Source organism: Homarus americanus, unplaced genomic scaffold (assembly GCF_018991925.1).
Source record: "Homarus americanus isolate GMGI-L3 unplaced genomic scaffold, GMGI_Hamer_2.0 scaffold26351, whole genome shotgun sequence".
Taxonomy (NCBI): domain Eukaryota; kingdom Metazoa; phylum Arthropoda; class Malacostraca; order Decapoda; family Nephropidae; genus Homarus; species Homarus americanus.
Window position 1 is genome coordinate 5,867,429 of NW_024724368.1, and position 14,019 is coordinate 5,881,447.

General features: G+C 37.3%; 1 protein-coding gene across 1 annotated transcript in view; it reads left to right on the plus strand.

Annotated features, from left to right (window-relative positions):
* The window catches only part of LOC121864227 (eIF-2-alpha kinase activator GCN1-like), a 79,307-nt gene extending 66,462 nt beyond the window's left edge, over positions 1-12,845 (plus strand). The window contains exons 40-44 of the mRNA XM_042363272.1: positions 610-803; positions 1,922-2,133; positions 3,677-3,930; positions 7,195-7,425; positions 10,934-12,845. Coding sequence (XP_042219206.1) covers positions 610-803; positions 1,922-2,133; positions 3,677-3,930; positions 7,195-7,425; positions 10,934-11,059 — 1,017 coding nt within the window. The 3' untranslated portion in view covers positions 11,060-12,845. The remainder of the gene's footprint in view (positions 1-609; positions 804-1,921; positions 2,134-3,676; positions 3,931-7,194; positions 7,426-10,933) is intronic.
* The last annotated feature ends 1,174 nt before the right edge of the window (positions 12,846-14,019 follow it).

A 14,019-nucleotide genomic window follows, 5' to 3' on the forward strand; every position in this document is an offset into this window, starting at 1 on the left:
CCTGTTTACTAAGGCTCACTTGGTACCTAAACTCTTCCTTGAAATACTGTGCTCCATTTTCAGCAGTTACTGTCCTACCAATGGTCTTACTGAAATGACAGTAAATCTGCAAATTCATCTACCACTCTTAGTTCCAGCCTACTCAGACAAACATTACACTAAGATAACAGTCACCTACAATATCTTCCTTTGATAAACTTCATCAAAACCAGGTAGCTTCAATAACATAGTTATCATTTTATATAATGACATTATCAGTATATATAGAAACCATTATAAATTTCATTTTGCATCATCATCATGATTTAGTCATCCAGTCTCACTCTCATCATACATTGCCCCATCCATATATTTATTGAACCAAAGTAACATTTCATAACCTTGATATTTTTCATAATTCTTTTATATACCGTCTGCTCCCACTTGCATTATTTTTTGGTGCAAAATTATGATAACATTCAGCAGTCTTCCATGCACATTATGAAGTAAAAATATTCCTAAACTTAAGTATATTCAGTTTGATCACATTTTCTCTCACATATACAGTACAACAGATACTTTCCTCGTATCCAAAACTTAATTACTATGTTATTATTTATCTTTCCATAGACTGGTGTTATGCTGAAACCTTTCCTGCCACAACTGCAGACAACATTTGTTAAAGCAGTGCATGATCCCCATCGAGGTGTTAGATTACGGGCTGGTGAGGCACTGGCTCATCTTATCACAATCCATACTAAACCAGACCCACTTTTTACTGAGCTTCATAATGCAGTAAAGGTTGCTGATGACACCTCCATCAGGTAATTTGTTACCCTAATGTAAGTTATTTTATGAATGACATTACTTGCCAAAATCAAAGTTATGCTGGTCATTAGCAACAGCTTACAATAGCTAGATTTACTAACATCTTAGGATTGTGTACCTGCTTATTAGACAGCCTCTTGATATGTTAGTTTAAGTTCAGGTTTTGTACTAGCAGGTGGGTATTATACAGAGCCAAAGAACCAAATAGTCTTGGAACTGGATAGAATGGGATAAGTAAGTGCAGGAAAATGTGTGGGAAGAGAAAATAAAGTAAAATATAAAAGATATGAAGTATAGATTGTGGTGAAGTGTCAGAGTATGGTGGATTAAGTGAAGCCAAAGGAAACCATGAACAAAAGAAAGGTCTACAGGAAGGTACAGGTTGATAATCCCTTATCCAAAATTCTGAAAACCGAAAACCTCTGAAAACCGAAAGTTTTTTCGTAGAGCATCACATATTTATAATAAAAATACCTGTATGCAAAAATAAAATAATAATTATAATAATAATAATAATAATAACAAAAGTAATAACAACAACATTAATAATAATAATAATAATAATAATAATAATAATAATAATAATAATAATAGAATTATAATGAAGATAATAATACTGTAATAAAATAATGATGATGATGATAATAATAACAAAAATAACAATAACAACATTAATAATAATAATAATAAAATAATAATGAAAATAATAACAATAATAATAGAGAAATACAAAAATGAAAAAAACCTAAAGTAAGAAACACAACCTAGACCTGTGAATAATTATTATTATTATTGTTATTATTATTATTACATTTTCGCCCCCCCCCCCAGGCCCCGATGTGGGTTAGTGACCTGTGCCCGGGTGGGCTAATCCCTGTTTAAAAAAAATAATAATAAATTAACCTAACCATTCTGAAATCCAAAATATTCCAAAATCTGAAACACATCTGGCCCCAAGGATTAAGGATAAGGGGTTGTCAACCCTGCTACTTCCAGGGGGATATGAGATTTACAAAATATTACTTCCTGTACTACCTACCTAATTATTTGTATTACTGTAAACTTTCTTCCTTGCAGTTTCATTTTGTTTTGACAAAACATCTCTGTTTCTCAGGGACACAATGATCCAAGCCTTGAGGTGTGTTGTGAAACCTGCTGGAAATAAGATGAGTGAAGGTGTTAGGCGAGGTTTGGTTACAACACTTGGGGGTCTTCTTACACATGATGATGACTCCACACGCCTCTGTGCTGCTGGGGCCTTGGGTGTTCTTCTACCTTGGTTACCTACTGATGAACTACGCTCAATTCTTACTCATCATGTTTTAGGTAAGGGAAGGTGATAAACAGCAGTATATGATGATAATAATTGGCTGTATTTCATTTCAGAATTAAAAAAAATAAACAAAACTTTCATATTTAATGACAAAGCTTGCCATTGTAACTGCATGCAATTCTATTACTTGATGTCATTGCTCTTACATTAGTATCATTTGTAATTTATATTGTAGAAAATATTATGAATAACTTCCTAAAGCACTGTTACTCTTAGAAGCATTGCAAAGGATTACTTGTGGATTTTTAAAATTTTCTTGTTAATATGTTAGAGGTAATTTATTCAGCAATAAAACTTGTTCCTAATAAAAGATCAGAATTTATGGATGACTTTAGTATACTGTATGTGTGTGGAGTAAGACTATTATCATCATAGACTGAAACTAGTTTACCTAATGCTCATATTTTTCTTGACCAAATTTCAAAAAGCTTTCTTGAATATGGTTGAGACAGTAAAGAATTTTCTGTTGAGTATATACTGTATAGTAAATCCGATCTTAACTGTAGGGTTAGGTTTCAATAGACACCAGAGATTGCAGACATTGTGAATTCTAAATCAAGTCCCAAAATATTATCCTAGAATTCACATCATTTCTCCGGATAATTGCTATTTTCACTCAACGTGTTCTTTTAGAAATACACTGGGAATAAATTGCATTAAAAATATTTCTATAAATTCATCGGGTACAAGGACATGATATATATCCCATGACCCCCTTGAGATGTGTGGAGCACCACCAGCCCCATCTTTTTCTGGGTGTATCAGCTGAATTGTCATGTTTTATTTTAATATGACTGACATGACTCTTCAGTGCACTTTTCTCAAGAAAAGAGAGGAGGTAGGGGTAGAGAGGGGGGGGGGGAAATTGAGAAAAAAGAAAAAGTAACTTATTTTCTTTTCTCCCTCTTGTTGCCCATCTCCCAGAAGAATAAAGAAGAGGGTGTGAGACAGTCTTCCTTTCACTCAAGGAAGGAGTAAAGTAAAAAAAGGGAAAGACCCCTCTTCTCTCTCTCGCTCTCAATTGAATGTTCTGATTAAGTAAAAATGTTGTATTGGTTGGGGATCAAGATTTCTTTCTTCCTTTGATTTTTTGCTTTATTTTGTATGTTATTTAGAATTATTTTTTAAGATTTATAATTTGCTTTTAATATTTATATGTGTATAAAGTACAAAAAGATAAAAAAATCAGATGAAAGGTAATGAAAGATTTAAAAATATACCGGTATGTTTCTGACATGTAGGGAGTGGAGTATAAATATTTATGCATTGAGGGAAACATTTCCAGCCTTCTTCGATTTTAAGGTACCTTTGTGCTAAGTGGTTATTCCTCAGGATTCGGGTAAGAAGGTGTAGTATTTCAAACTTATTTGAATTTTAGATCTTGGTAACACAAGTCAGGGCCCTGAGGCCGAGGGATAAAACTCCAAGATTTGCCTGGAATATGGAGCTGCTCAATTCCAAATCAGTTGTACAGCAGGATTCCAGGATGAATTTACCATTGCAATGAAACTAAATAAGTATTTCATTGTTTTTCAGAGGATAATTCCAATGCAGATTGGACTATTCGCCATGGAAGATCTGCAGCGCTCTTCTCAGCTTTGAAATCTGCACCCACAAAAGTTTTAGAGGTGGCCACTGCAGATCAGATATCTTCAACGCTGCTCTCCTATTTATCTTCTGATCGTTTGGCCCTAGTGGAGAATGCCATGTCTGGTGTTTCCTTCTTCGTTAGTTATCAACTAATCAATGGTGATACTGTGCCTATATCCCTTATTCAAACTTTTGCTAAGGTGAGTTCATGTACTGTACTCTTATAGTTGTGGACTTTCATCAGCATCAATAATGTTTAATGGCCACTTTCCATACTTGTGTGGGTTACCCATGACTGTCTGATGGCAACTCTCCATGCTGTGCAGTCTCTAGCAACTACTCTTGCAAGGTTCTCAACTCTTATATTATTGCTTACAACCTTTCCCTTTGTAATTTTTGACAGGCTACCCCTGGTTCTCCTCCTTCTACATTTAGAACATGTTGCACCTCCCTAAACTTCCTCCAGCTGTAGCTGTTTTTAGGAATCGCTTGTTGGGAGATTTCAATTAGTTTTTGCTCAGTTTACATTCCTCACCATTGCATTATGCGCGGGGTCGTGACGGACATAAACAACAAGGTGAAATATTAATACAAAATTAATCCGAGAAGTTAACAAACTTCCGGTAGTCTATAGGCCTCCCCTTTCTCCTGATACACTCCTGCAGGCATGAAGGAACTGAGTTCTGCCAAGTTGTGGATTATTTGTGGGTCTAAATTATTCCACTCCTCACAAATGGCTGCCTCCAGCTTGGGGACGGTATTTGTGTTCTTGCCCTGTAGACAAAGCTTGATAATGCTCCAATTATTTTCTATCGGGTTAAGGTCAGGCAAATTGCTTGGCCAATCACTTATGAAGTCTACCTGACAGTCAACAAGCCATTGTATTACAGATTTTCCTGTGTGACATGGATTACCATCCTGCATAAACACATTAGCGTGGCATCTTTCAAAAGACCCAGGCATATAATCACAAAGCAGCTCCAAGTACAGTCTCTCCTCAACTTACGACGGGGTTCCATCCCGATGACCAGGTCGTAAGTCAAAAAGGCAAAAATAAGACATAGAAATTCTAAAATGGGTGGCTCTTTTTCTTCTCAGCACCACGAGAACTCACTTTTACGCTTGCCAGCCATTTTAAAGGGAATTACAAACAAAAATTTTGTCAGTCCACAGCGCTATCACTAACGTTGGGACTTGAAAATATGTAATGTGAAAAATATTTTATACGACCATGGCCGTCGTATGTCCAGGTTGTCGTAAGTCGAATATGTCATAAGTCGAGGAGAGACTGTAGTTAAATTGGTTCATCATCACATTCCTAGGTAGCACAACAAGGTCACCAGTTCCAAAGTACGAGAAGCAATCCCACACCATTAGTGACTCAGGATGGTTAACTGTGCTAAAAGTGAACTTGGGGTCAAGCGAATCACTCCCGGGGCGCCTGTACACATTAAAAGTACGACTTCAAGTAAAAGAAAACGTTGCCTCGTCACCCCACAGCACATGCTGCCACTTGGTCATATCCCACTGAGCGTTAGCCTTGGCAAAAGCAACCCTACGCTGCCTCTGGACAAGGGTGAGGAGTGGCTTCTTGCGTGCGCGGTGGCTGCGAAACTGCAGGTCGTCAAGGATGTGGTGGTGAATGGTCCTTACAGAAACATCACCTAGAAGTACATGGTTTTTTCTTTCAATTTCCGTGCTGACAGACGTGGATTAGCATCAAGTTTCCTCTTAAGAACAGTTAACGTGCGTTGGGAAGTTTTCGAGCCTTCCCTGGCCGTCCGCTGTGCACCTGTATTGCCAACCCGCCGTCATCTCAAAATTTTTTAATCCAAATCTGAACTGATCGTTCATTAACACCAACAATTCTTGAAGTTTCCTTTACAGGTTTCTTGTCCTTATGCAGACTAATAATTGACGCTGTCTGTTCTATTGCTAAATCTTCCCTCTTGCCCATTTTGGTAAAAAAAGCAAAGAAACAACGGGCGTTGTGGCAATAAATAGGGGCAATGTCGGGGGGTAAACTCATGAATCTTCGATCACAAAATTTACTCAGGCAACTGGTGAACGTTATAATTGCTGGTTGACTTGTCTCCCTTCGCTGCCAGACTTACAATACCTGCCTCAGCCACAGCTGGCTGGCGTGGAGGGGTGTGAGACACTTCAGCAAAGATCACTTCCCGTTGGCCACCTCTCGCATAATGCAATGGCGAGGAGTGTATTTAGTTTCTTATTTCACTTTTCATGTATGAATAACATCTCAAAAATACAGGTGCTCCCCTACTTACGAACGAGTTATGTTCCTAAGGTTTGGAAGTCCAACTTTACTCCTGTAGATACCAAAATATTTTAAAAAATGAGACGCTAATGGCTGTTTAGTACAGCTATACCCTAAAATACAGCCTTAAAACCTGGCTCCTTCTTCTCTTCTTAGGTAATGCATGTTCTTTCTGGAATTTCCTTCAAAATAATCCGGTCTCATCCACATTTAACACCTGCTGTGGAAGGTAACCCCCCTCCATGATGATGTTTGTTTGTCTGAAAGTTTATAAGTCGAATGTTCTTAAGTAGAGGAGCACTTACATAATATCTCAAGTATTAAGTGGGATAATAGTGCCTCAGATGGTCATGAGGGAAATCATTTTGTACCCAGTATATGTTTATTAGGGGTGTCTTCATTTCTGGATGGCAAATAATTAGGACTTTAAATAATTCACTTCAGGTTGGAAAGCATTACTGTATATCTTATGGTAATGTCAAGTATGCTATGTATTTTTTGTTCATACTGTGCTCTTTGACATGTTATGAGTTGAGATAGAGTTTGGGTAACCCCCTTTAATATGAAATGTTCTTAGCCTTTAAAATCTTCCTTCAAAACATTTTTTTAGACCTTTGTGAAATGTATAGTGCTATATCTTAATATAGCATTGACAGCAAAGATAAGGACTCACATCTTACTAATGAGGGTTATGCAAAATAAAATTGAGTAACCTATTGACAAAGTTCCAGTTCCTCCAACTTTTGGCATCTGTAGAACCCATCACAACATGTGACAGTTGAATGGTTGCTGATTGGCATTTGAATCACACCTGGTGATGTGGGAATGTGGATCAATTGGCAACCAACAAAATATCAGTATTTTGAATTGTAATGGTTGGGAACTCCTGATTCTCTCTATCCCTAATATAGATGTCTTTTTGCTTCCTGACATTTATCAAGTGCAGTAATATCCTTGAAATCTATAAGAGCTAGGAACCTGGTGAATTCCTTTAGGGATGTATTTTGGGATACTATATATATATATATATATATATATATATATATATATATATATATATATATATATATATATATATATATATATATATATATATATATATATATATATATATATATATATATATATATATATATATATATATATATATATATATATATATATATATACTATTTTCTTTCATCAGCTAATCAACCACAGTAGTAATGAAGTGAAACAGGGCATGTGCCGAGCCAGTCAATATGCTGCCGAGTCATTAGCAACATCTAAAGGCTCCCTGTTGCCCACTGAAGTAGCCCGCCCTCTTATACCAATGTTGGTTAATGGCACAAAGGAGAAGAACCAAGTAGTGCGATCATCTGCAGAAATGGCTCTAATTGCTGTGCTCCATTTAAAGGAAGGGGACCAAGGAACACAGGTAATGTTGTTGTTTGTGTACATATAACTTCATAACCACATTCTGAGAAATGTCAGTGTACAAAATAAGTGTTAATACAGTATATTCAAGTTTAACACTGCTACAACAGTATGGATCCAGAATTTACAAAAGTGGGGAGGGAGGTGGTATGTTTACTGCAACAAATTTATAGTTTTGGAAAAGAATGTGTTTTCAAAGAAAGTCAAGGGTCATTCTGGATGCTTAATATCTATTAAGTAAACATGCCATCCATCATTGAGGAGACTTTCCAACATAACTAGGATCAGAATGATGTTGTAATGTAATATTTATCTGAGTGGTAAAGATGAAATATTTTACATCATGCTGAGTTCTCCCACAGCCCTGTGTAGCAAGTTGTGGGAGGACTTTTGCTGGTAACTGTACATAGTAATTTTGTTTTGTAAAGATTTTAGGGAAGCAGCATAAATCAAAGAAGAGAAAGGATTAGTACAAAAGGATCTCATGTTTCGCGACTAATTGGTACCGATTTTAGCGTCGTGAAATTTAAAATCGTGAAATGAGTGACATTGAAATACATGTAAATAAGCCTAATCAGTTCCCCCCTATAATGACCTACAACCCTCCAAGAAAATGATATTACTGTAATGTATTCATTCATATAATATTGTTAATAACAATATTTATATACACTAATACTGTAGAATAACTTACCTTGATGGAATTGGTGAAATGCTTGACTGGGCTGGTTGATGGGTTCCAAGGCAGGGAGGGCTGGTTACTGCTTCTCCCTGCTCCCTCCTCTACACCTCCTCTAGACTCAGCATCTAATCCCTCAAAGTCTTGAGGTAGCTCTTCCACCAGTAAGTCACCCAACACTTCAATATCATCATCGGTGGTGCCATTATCATCTCCTAAAGTGATGTTTGCCAAGGCATTAACAGGCTGGGTCTTGCACAGGTACCAAATAATAAGGGCCTGCTGACGATCATTAACAAGGGACATGTAGAAAGCCTTCTGTTCCTCCATACCCTTCTCAAGGGAAGAGCACATAAGGTTCCTAGAATGAGGCCTGGTATCGTATTCTTCTAACTGTTCACAGACGTGTGCAAGGTTTGTTAGCAACTCAGTCAGCTGGCGTGTTGTAGGTTCACCAGGCTTAATGTCATCCTCTTGTGTTGGTTGCTGTTCTTCCTGTTTTTCATCCTCCTCCAACATTTCTTTAATTGCTGGTTGCTGCTGATGTTGACCAACGATTCTTGCAAATTTTCAACCTGAACATCTGAAAATCCCAGTGCTGGGACTGAGTGCGCTGCCTCCGCTGTGTTTATAAATGTTGCCGCCACGGACTTCCTCTCCCTTCTTCCCTTGGTCTGCTCTGCCTCACATATCTCAGAGTTAGTGAATAAAGGCTTCCATGCATGTAGCACTGTTGCAACATTAATCTTATGCCATGTCTCAACAATTCTCTCCACTGCATTTTTAATATTATATTTCTTTCAAAATTCACAAACTGATAACACTTCGTGGTTGTGGGGTGGTGCTAGGAGTCGGGTCATCTACCATCTCCTCCTCCTCTTCCTGGTTAGCTGGTAAAGCCTAGTCACTGTTAGAGAGTTCTGCCTTGATTTGCTGTAACTCAACTAATGAGTCTGTTGACGAAAGTCTTCAAAGAGTGACGGATAGTAGAACAGTTTAACATTACTGATGAATTCATGGTCAAGTGGCTGCAGAAGCAATGTGGTTAGAGGAAGGAAAATAACTTGTACATCAGGGTGAAGTGCAATTAGAAACTTAAGAGTGCCCAGGAGCATTATCCATCACCAGGATCACTTTGAAGTCAATGTTCTTCCTCCGACAGTACTGTTGGGCGTCAGGAACAAAGTGCTTGTCAAACCAATCGGTGCATAAAGACTTAACCCAAGTTTTCTTATTATACGTCCAATAAACATTGAGCTGCGACATATTGGCATGACGGTAGGCTCTGGAACGGGCAGCACAGTTAACCGCCAGGGGTTTCATCAAGAAATCTCCACTTGCATTATCTGTGAATAAACTGTAATCCTGTCCTTTTAAGTCTTTACTCCCCTTACCTGTTTTTCATCCTTGGCAATGAAAGTGGTCTTAGGTGAGTGCTTCCAGAAAATGCCAGTTTTGTCATAATTGAAGATTGGTCTCAGCAATAACCACCCTCTTTCACAAGAGCTTGAAAGACAAGTACAGTAGATATTTTTCTGCTGCTATGACATCAGCCGATGCACTCTCCCCGTGGTAATGGGCAAACTTGACTTCATAACACTTCTTAAGGCAGCCAACCAACCAACAGAAGCATTGAACGGTGATGGAGAGTCAACACGTTTCTTCTGTGCAACAGCAGCGTAATAAACATGTGCTTGATGCCTTATCTGTGGCCTAGACAGGTCGCCTTGCTCACGGTTTCTTCTTTCGACCCACTTGTGAAGGTAATGTTTTGTGATAACAAGCAGTAGGTGTCGTTGTGAAGTATTGGAGAATGTCCTGTTACTAGAAAATCTTGAGAATACATTCACAGCAGCAGTTAAGGCTTCCTTGTTCTTCTTAAGGGAACGTATGGTTGATTCGGGACAGTTGAACCTTCGCATGATTTCACAGGTACGAGCACCACTTGATCATTTCAAACATCTCTCGTTTCATTTCAAGGGTGTATTTCCTCTTCTAGACCCCCTTACGGTAGTCACACTTGGCTTGGGGGGCTTTACTTGTTGACCTTCTCAATGGCCATCATTACCACCAGAACCGCTCCCGACATTTACATTACGCACCTCACTCATTGTTAATACACAAGAGTCGCTAATATACAATAATTGCTAATACACAAGAATTGTTATTACACAGGAATTGTTAATACACAAGAATTGTTAATAGTTAAACAAGAATCTCACGAACATAAGCACAATGGGTGATATAATCCAAGGTCACTGCACCGCTCGCTCATTCAAACTAACTGCTGTTAAGCCGTAAACAAAAAACACTCGGCGGGTCGACGGATAACAAAAGACCAGAACAATGCGCGCTGTTCACTCAACAATGACTCGCGAAACTGGTAATGAAAATCACTATTCTTGAGAGGCTGGAAATTTAAAAAATGTCGCGAATCTAAAACTCGCGAAACTTGAGATCCTACTGTATTCATTTGTGTAAGGGCAGCATCCATAACATGTAGGATGTGTAGAGGATGAATACTGCCTTAAAAACTTTAATGAATATGAAGATTAATTTGGAAGTGTGGCACCAAGAAATCTACAACAAAAAATAGTTTATTTTCTGAATGAATTTGAATGTTCCCAAGAAATTAAGAAATCAAAAGTCACAATAACAGTTGTACATCAAAATTAAAGGGATTTTTTAATCTTTTAAGGATAATAAATGGTTAAAAAATAGGTTAAATACATACTGCAGTGTTGTATAGACAGTTGCTTAAATCTGAAGTACTGTATGTAAATCCTGCTCTTAAGTTCATTTAATTATTATTTCTGCAATGAAATTTCAGGTAATGCTGGGTGCACTAGAAGGAGGTGGGAGAGATTCTCTAAATGAGGTGATCAATAAGTCTCTGCGCCGTGCCACATACATACCAGTGACTCCTGCAGAAATAGACCCAACTCTTCTTACTTGATTCATCAGCTGCTCCTGGTATAGAGAGGTTTCTGCTGGTGCTTATTACAACTTCACCAGAGACAAACAGTTGTATTCAGGAGATGCATTCATGTTGGTTAACTCACTGGATGCACACATCCTTGTTGGTGCTCTGAACTCTGGTTCTGGAATTCTACAAAGGTTCCACGCCATGTTTTTTCTCCTTCGTCCATTTTTGTTGTTTCTTCCGAAAAGATTGGGGGTCAGTAATCCTAACACATAAAAAAAGACCAACTAGTTTGATACTGTATCTTCACCTGCATCATAAAAATTATAATAATACAGTAATAATAATAGTTTGGGGACCCATGATTTCTGGTGAGCATCAGTTATGATGGTGCTTCAGTAGTGTTTTGACTAACTTGGTCTTTATTCTGAATATAACTATGGACTGGATTTAGGTATATTTATTTGGAACAAAAATATTTTTGTGATGTTTACAGCACATTGCCAAGAATCTAACCAAACATAGGTTTTGTGTGTGTATGTGTGTGCCAAGGAATACTGTTTGACACAACTCTTAATGCAGCCGTATTTTATTTTCTCAGCCTAATATCGTAATACGTTCATTTAAGGGCACATTTAGGTAAATATGTAGTTTATATAGCACACATTGATATATATATATATTTGCTTGATTTGCCTCCCCAGTCTTTAATTCTGTAAAAAGAGTCCATCATGCAGTAATCGCTAGCCATTTCTCTCAAACAAAAGAGTTTAATTCAATTCATGAGTGAAGTCAGACCTTGTTTATGTGCCCAGTTGGTCCTGAGTTAAGATTTTGGTCAAGAAATATGATGTGTACCTTGAGCGTCATCAACACAGAAGAAAGTTAAATTCACTTAGTAAGCGCTATATTTTCCAAGTAATTCTTAAGGAGGGTGAGTGCACGAGGGTATACTGCACAAGAAACCATGGAAGTGAAAAAAAAATTGTTGTTTTACTTGTCTTACCATCATTTATTTTGTATCATTGTTGTTGGATTGTAACTGATTAATATTGATGCAGATTAGCAGTACATCATTAATCTCTCTCTTTCAGTCTCACAATTTTCTTCATTCTCAATTTTCTTCTTTCTCTCCTCTTTAACTAGAGAAAAGATGGTTGAGGCCAAATTTTGACTATCAAGCTATTATAATTTTATGCTATTTGGCATGAGGAATTTTCAAGGACTTTAATCTGCATTATAAGGTTAGCTGGTGACCTGATCGAAGAAAGGTGGTCCGAAATGTCAAGTTATTATGAGCTAAATCCGTGATGATCAGTAAGGCCGCAGAACTAGTAAGTGTGCGTCTTTTTCCTTTGGAGTTTAATTAATATTACTCTTATATCCTCTCAGTCTTTAAATACTGTATACCAAGGCTCGAAATCAGGGGTCATTAACTGCTAAGGCTTGGCCCAAAATCGGTTAATAAAAATGTTGATTGTTAGTATGGTCATGATATAGGTAAGTTAGTATAATTTCATTTGAGTTCATTGTATTTTACTTGAACATCCTTTTAGACTTACAGTAGTATTGACACTTGTATCCCATTTCTTGGTCCAGGTCACACATGTAAGATTTTTCCCAGTCTTAAACTTTTTTTATTATTATTATTTAGAACCACATACTAGTGATATTTTAAGTATAAGACAAGTAAAATAACAGTTTCCCCTCCCCATAAAGGGTTTGAAGGAAAAATAAATAAAAAATACTTTTCCTTGTTTTATATCAGGTAAAAGATGTTTCTTAGGAAAAGTAAAAAAAAAAAAAAAAGAATTCTTGAGTTAGTCTTTCATTATCCTAAGCTGTGTATGTGTTTGTTTTTTGTGTTCATATGGGGCCTTGGCTACACTAGATGGTTTTGTGCACTTCTATGTCATTTATGTGTACAAGAGAAGTGCACATAACCGAAGGCCTGTGTAATGTAATTGAATATCTGTAACACCTCACTTGATACCTCAAATTTAACCACCAACATTAATCAGCATATCTGGAATCCCTGTATTCCCCGACTACTGTTACCGGAAATGTGACTGATTAATTAGAGCAGGCATGGGCAACCGCCAGTGCAAACCAAGTCTTAGTGCAGCCCGCAGAGTGATTGAGGAAATCCATTTAACGTGTCTAGCTTTTGGTGAGTAAAGCAATATTTATATAAAGAATAATCTACACACACACAATTCATTACTGCTTCATCACCTAAGAATAAGTAACTACAAAAATGTAACAATGAAACAAGTATAAATTGTCAACAATATAAGCATTTTAACTTGTGTGAGTTTACATACCAAGTTCAGTGCGGTCTGTTTGATGAATCAGCTGCTATGTGGTAGTGGGTCACTTGGGAATTAACTAAGGTTGGGTAAGTCCAAGTGGGATCATAGGCAGTGGTCATACAGGTCAAAGGTAAAGGTCTCTTCCTTGTTGACAGACTGTCTGTCTCCATGGTACCTCATCCTTCATGCATGGCTGTCTGTTCTTTCTATTTATTCTTTACATTATTCTGGTGGGTGTCTCATAAATAAGACTGTTTCACTCATCTTCTGTTAAATACCAAGAAACATTAACATATTACTTAAAAAATAATAATGATGGATTTGTTTCACAAATGGGAAAAAAACTGTGATTGTAAACTGAAAATATCATAAGGTGGATGTAGCGATAGACTGTTTAGCTGTCTGTGGTAATACAATATATTTTGGTGAGTATGCCCGCAGAAAAATACCTAATCGTAATACAGCCCATGACAGGAAAGGTTGCCCATGCCTGAATTAGAGGTTCAAGAGTTGCCGATTGTCTCGTGACTTGCTAGATACTTGTGTTGGCTGACCTATCATGTGCCATGCACTGGGTACAGAGCAAAGGTTTGAGCGATCTACTTGTGAGGAGTGTGCAAGTACCCGTGGAGTAATTCTTGTGGGGCGGTTACGGGTTCAATAAAAAAAAAACAGGTTCAG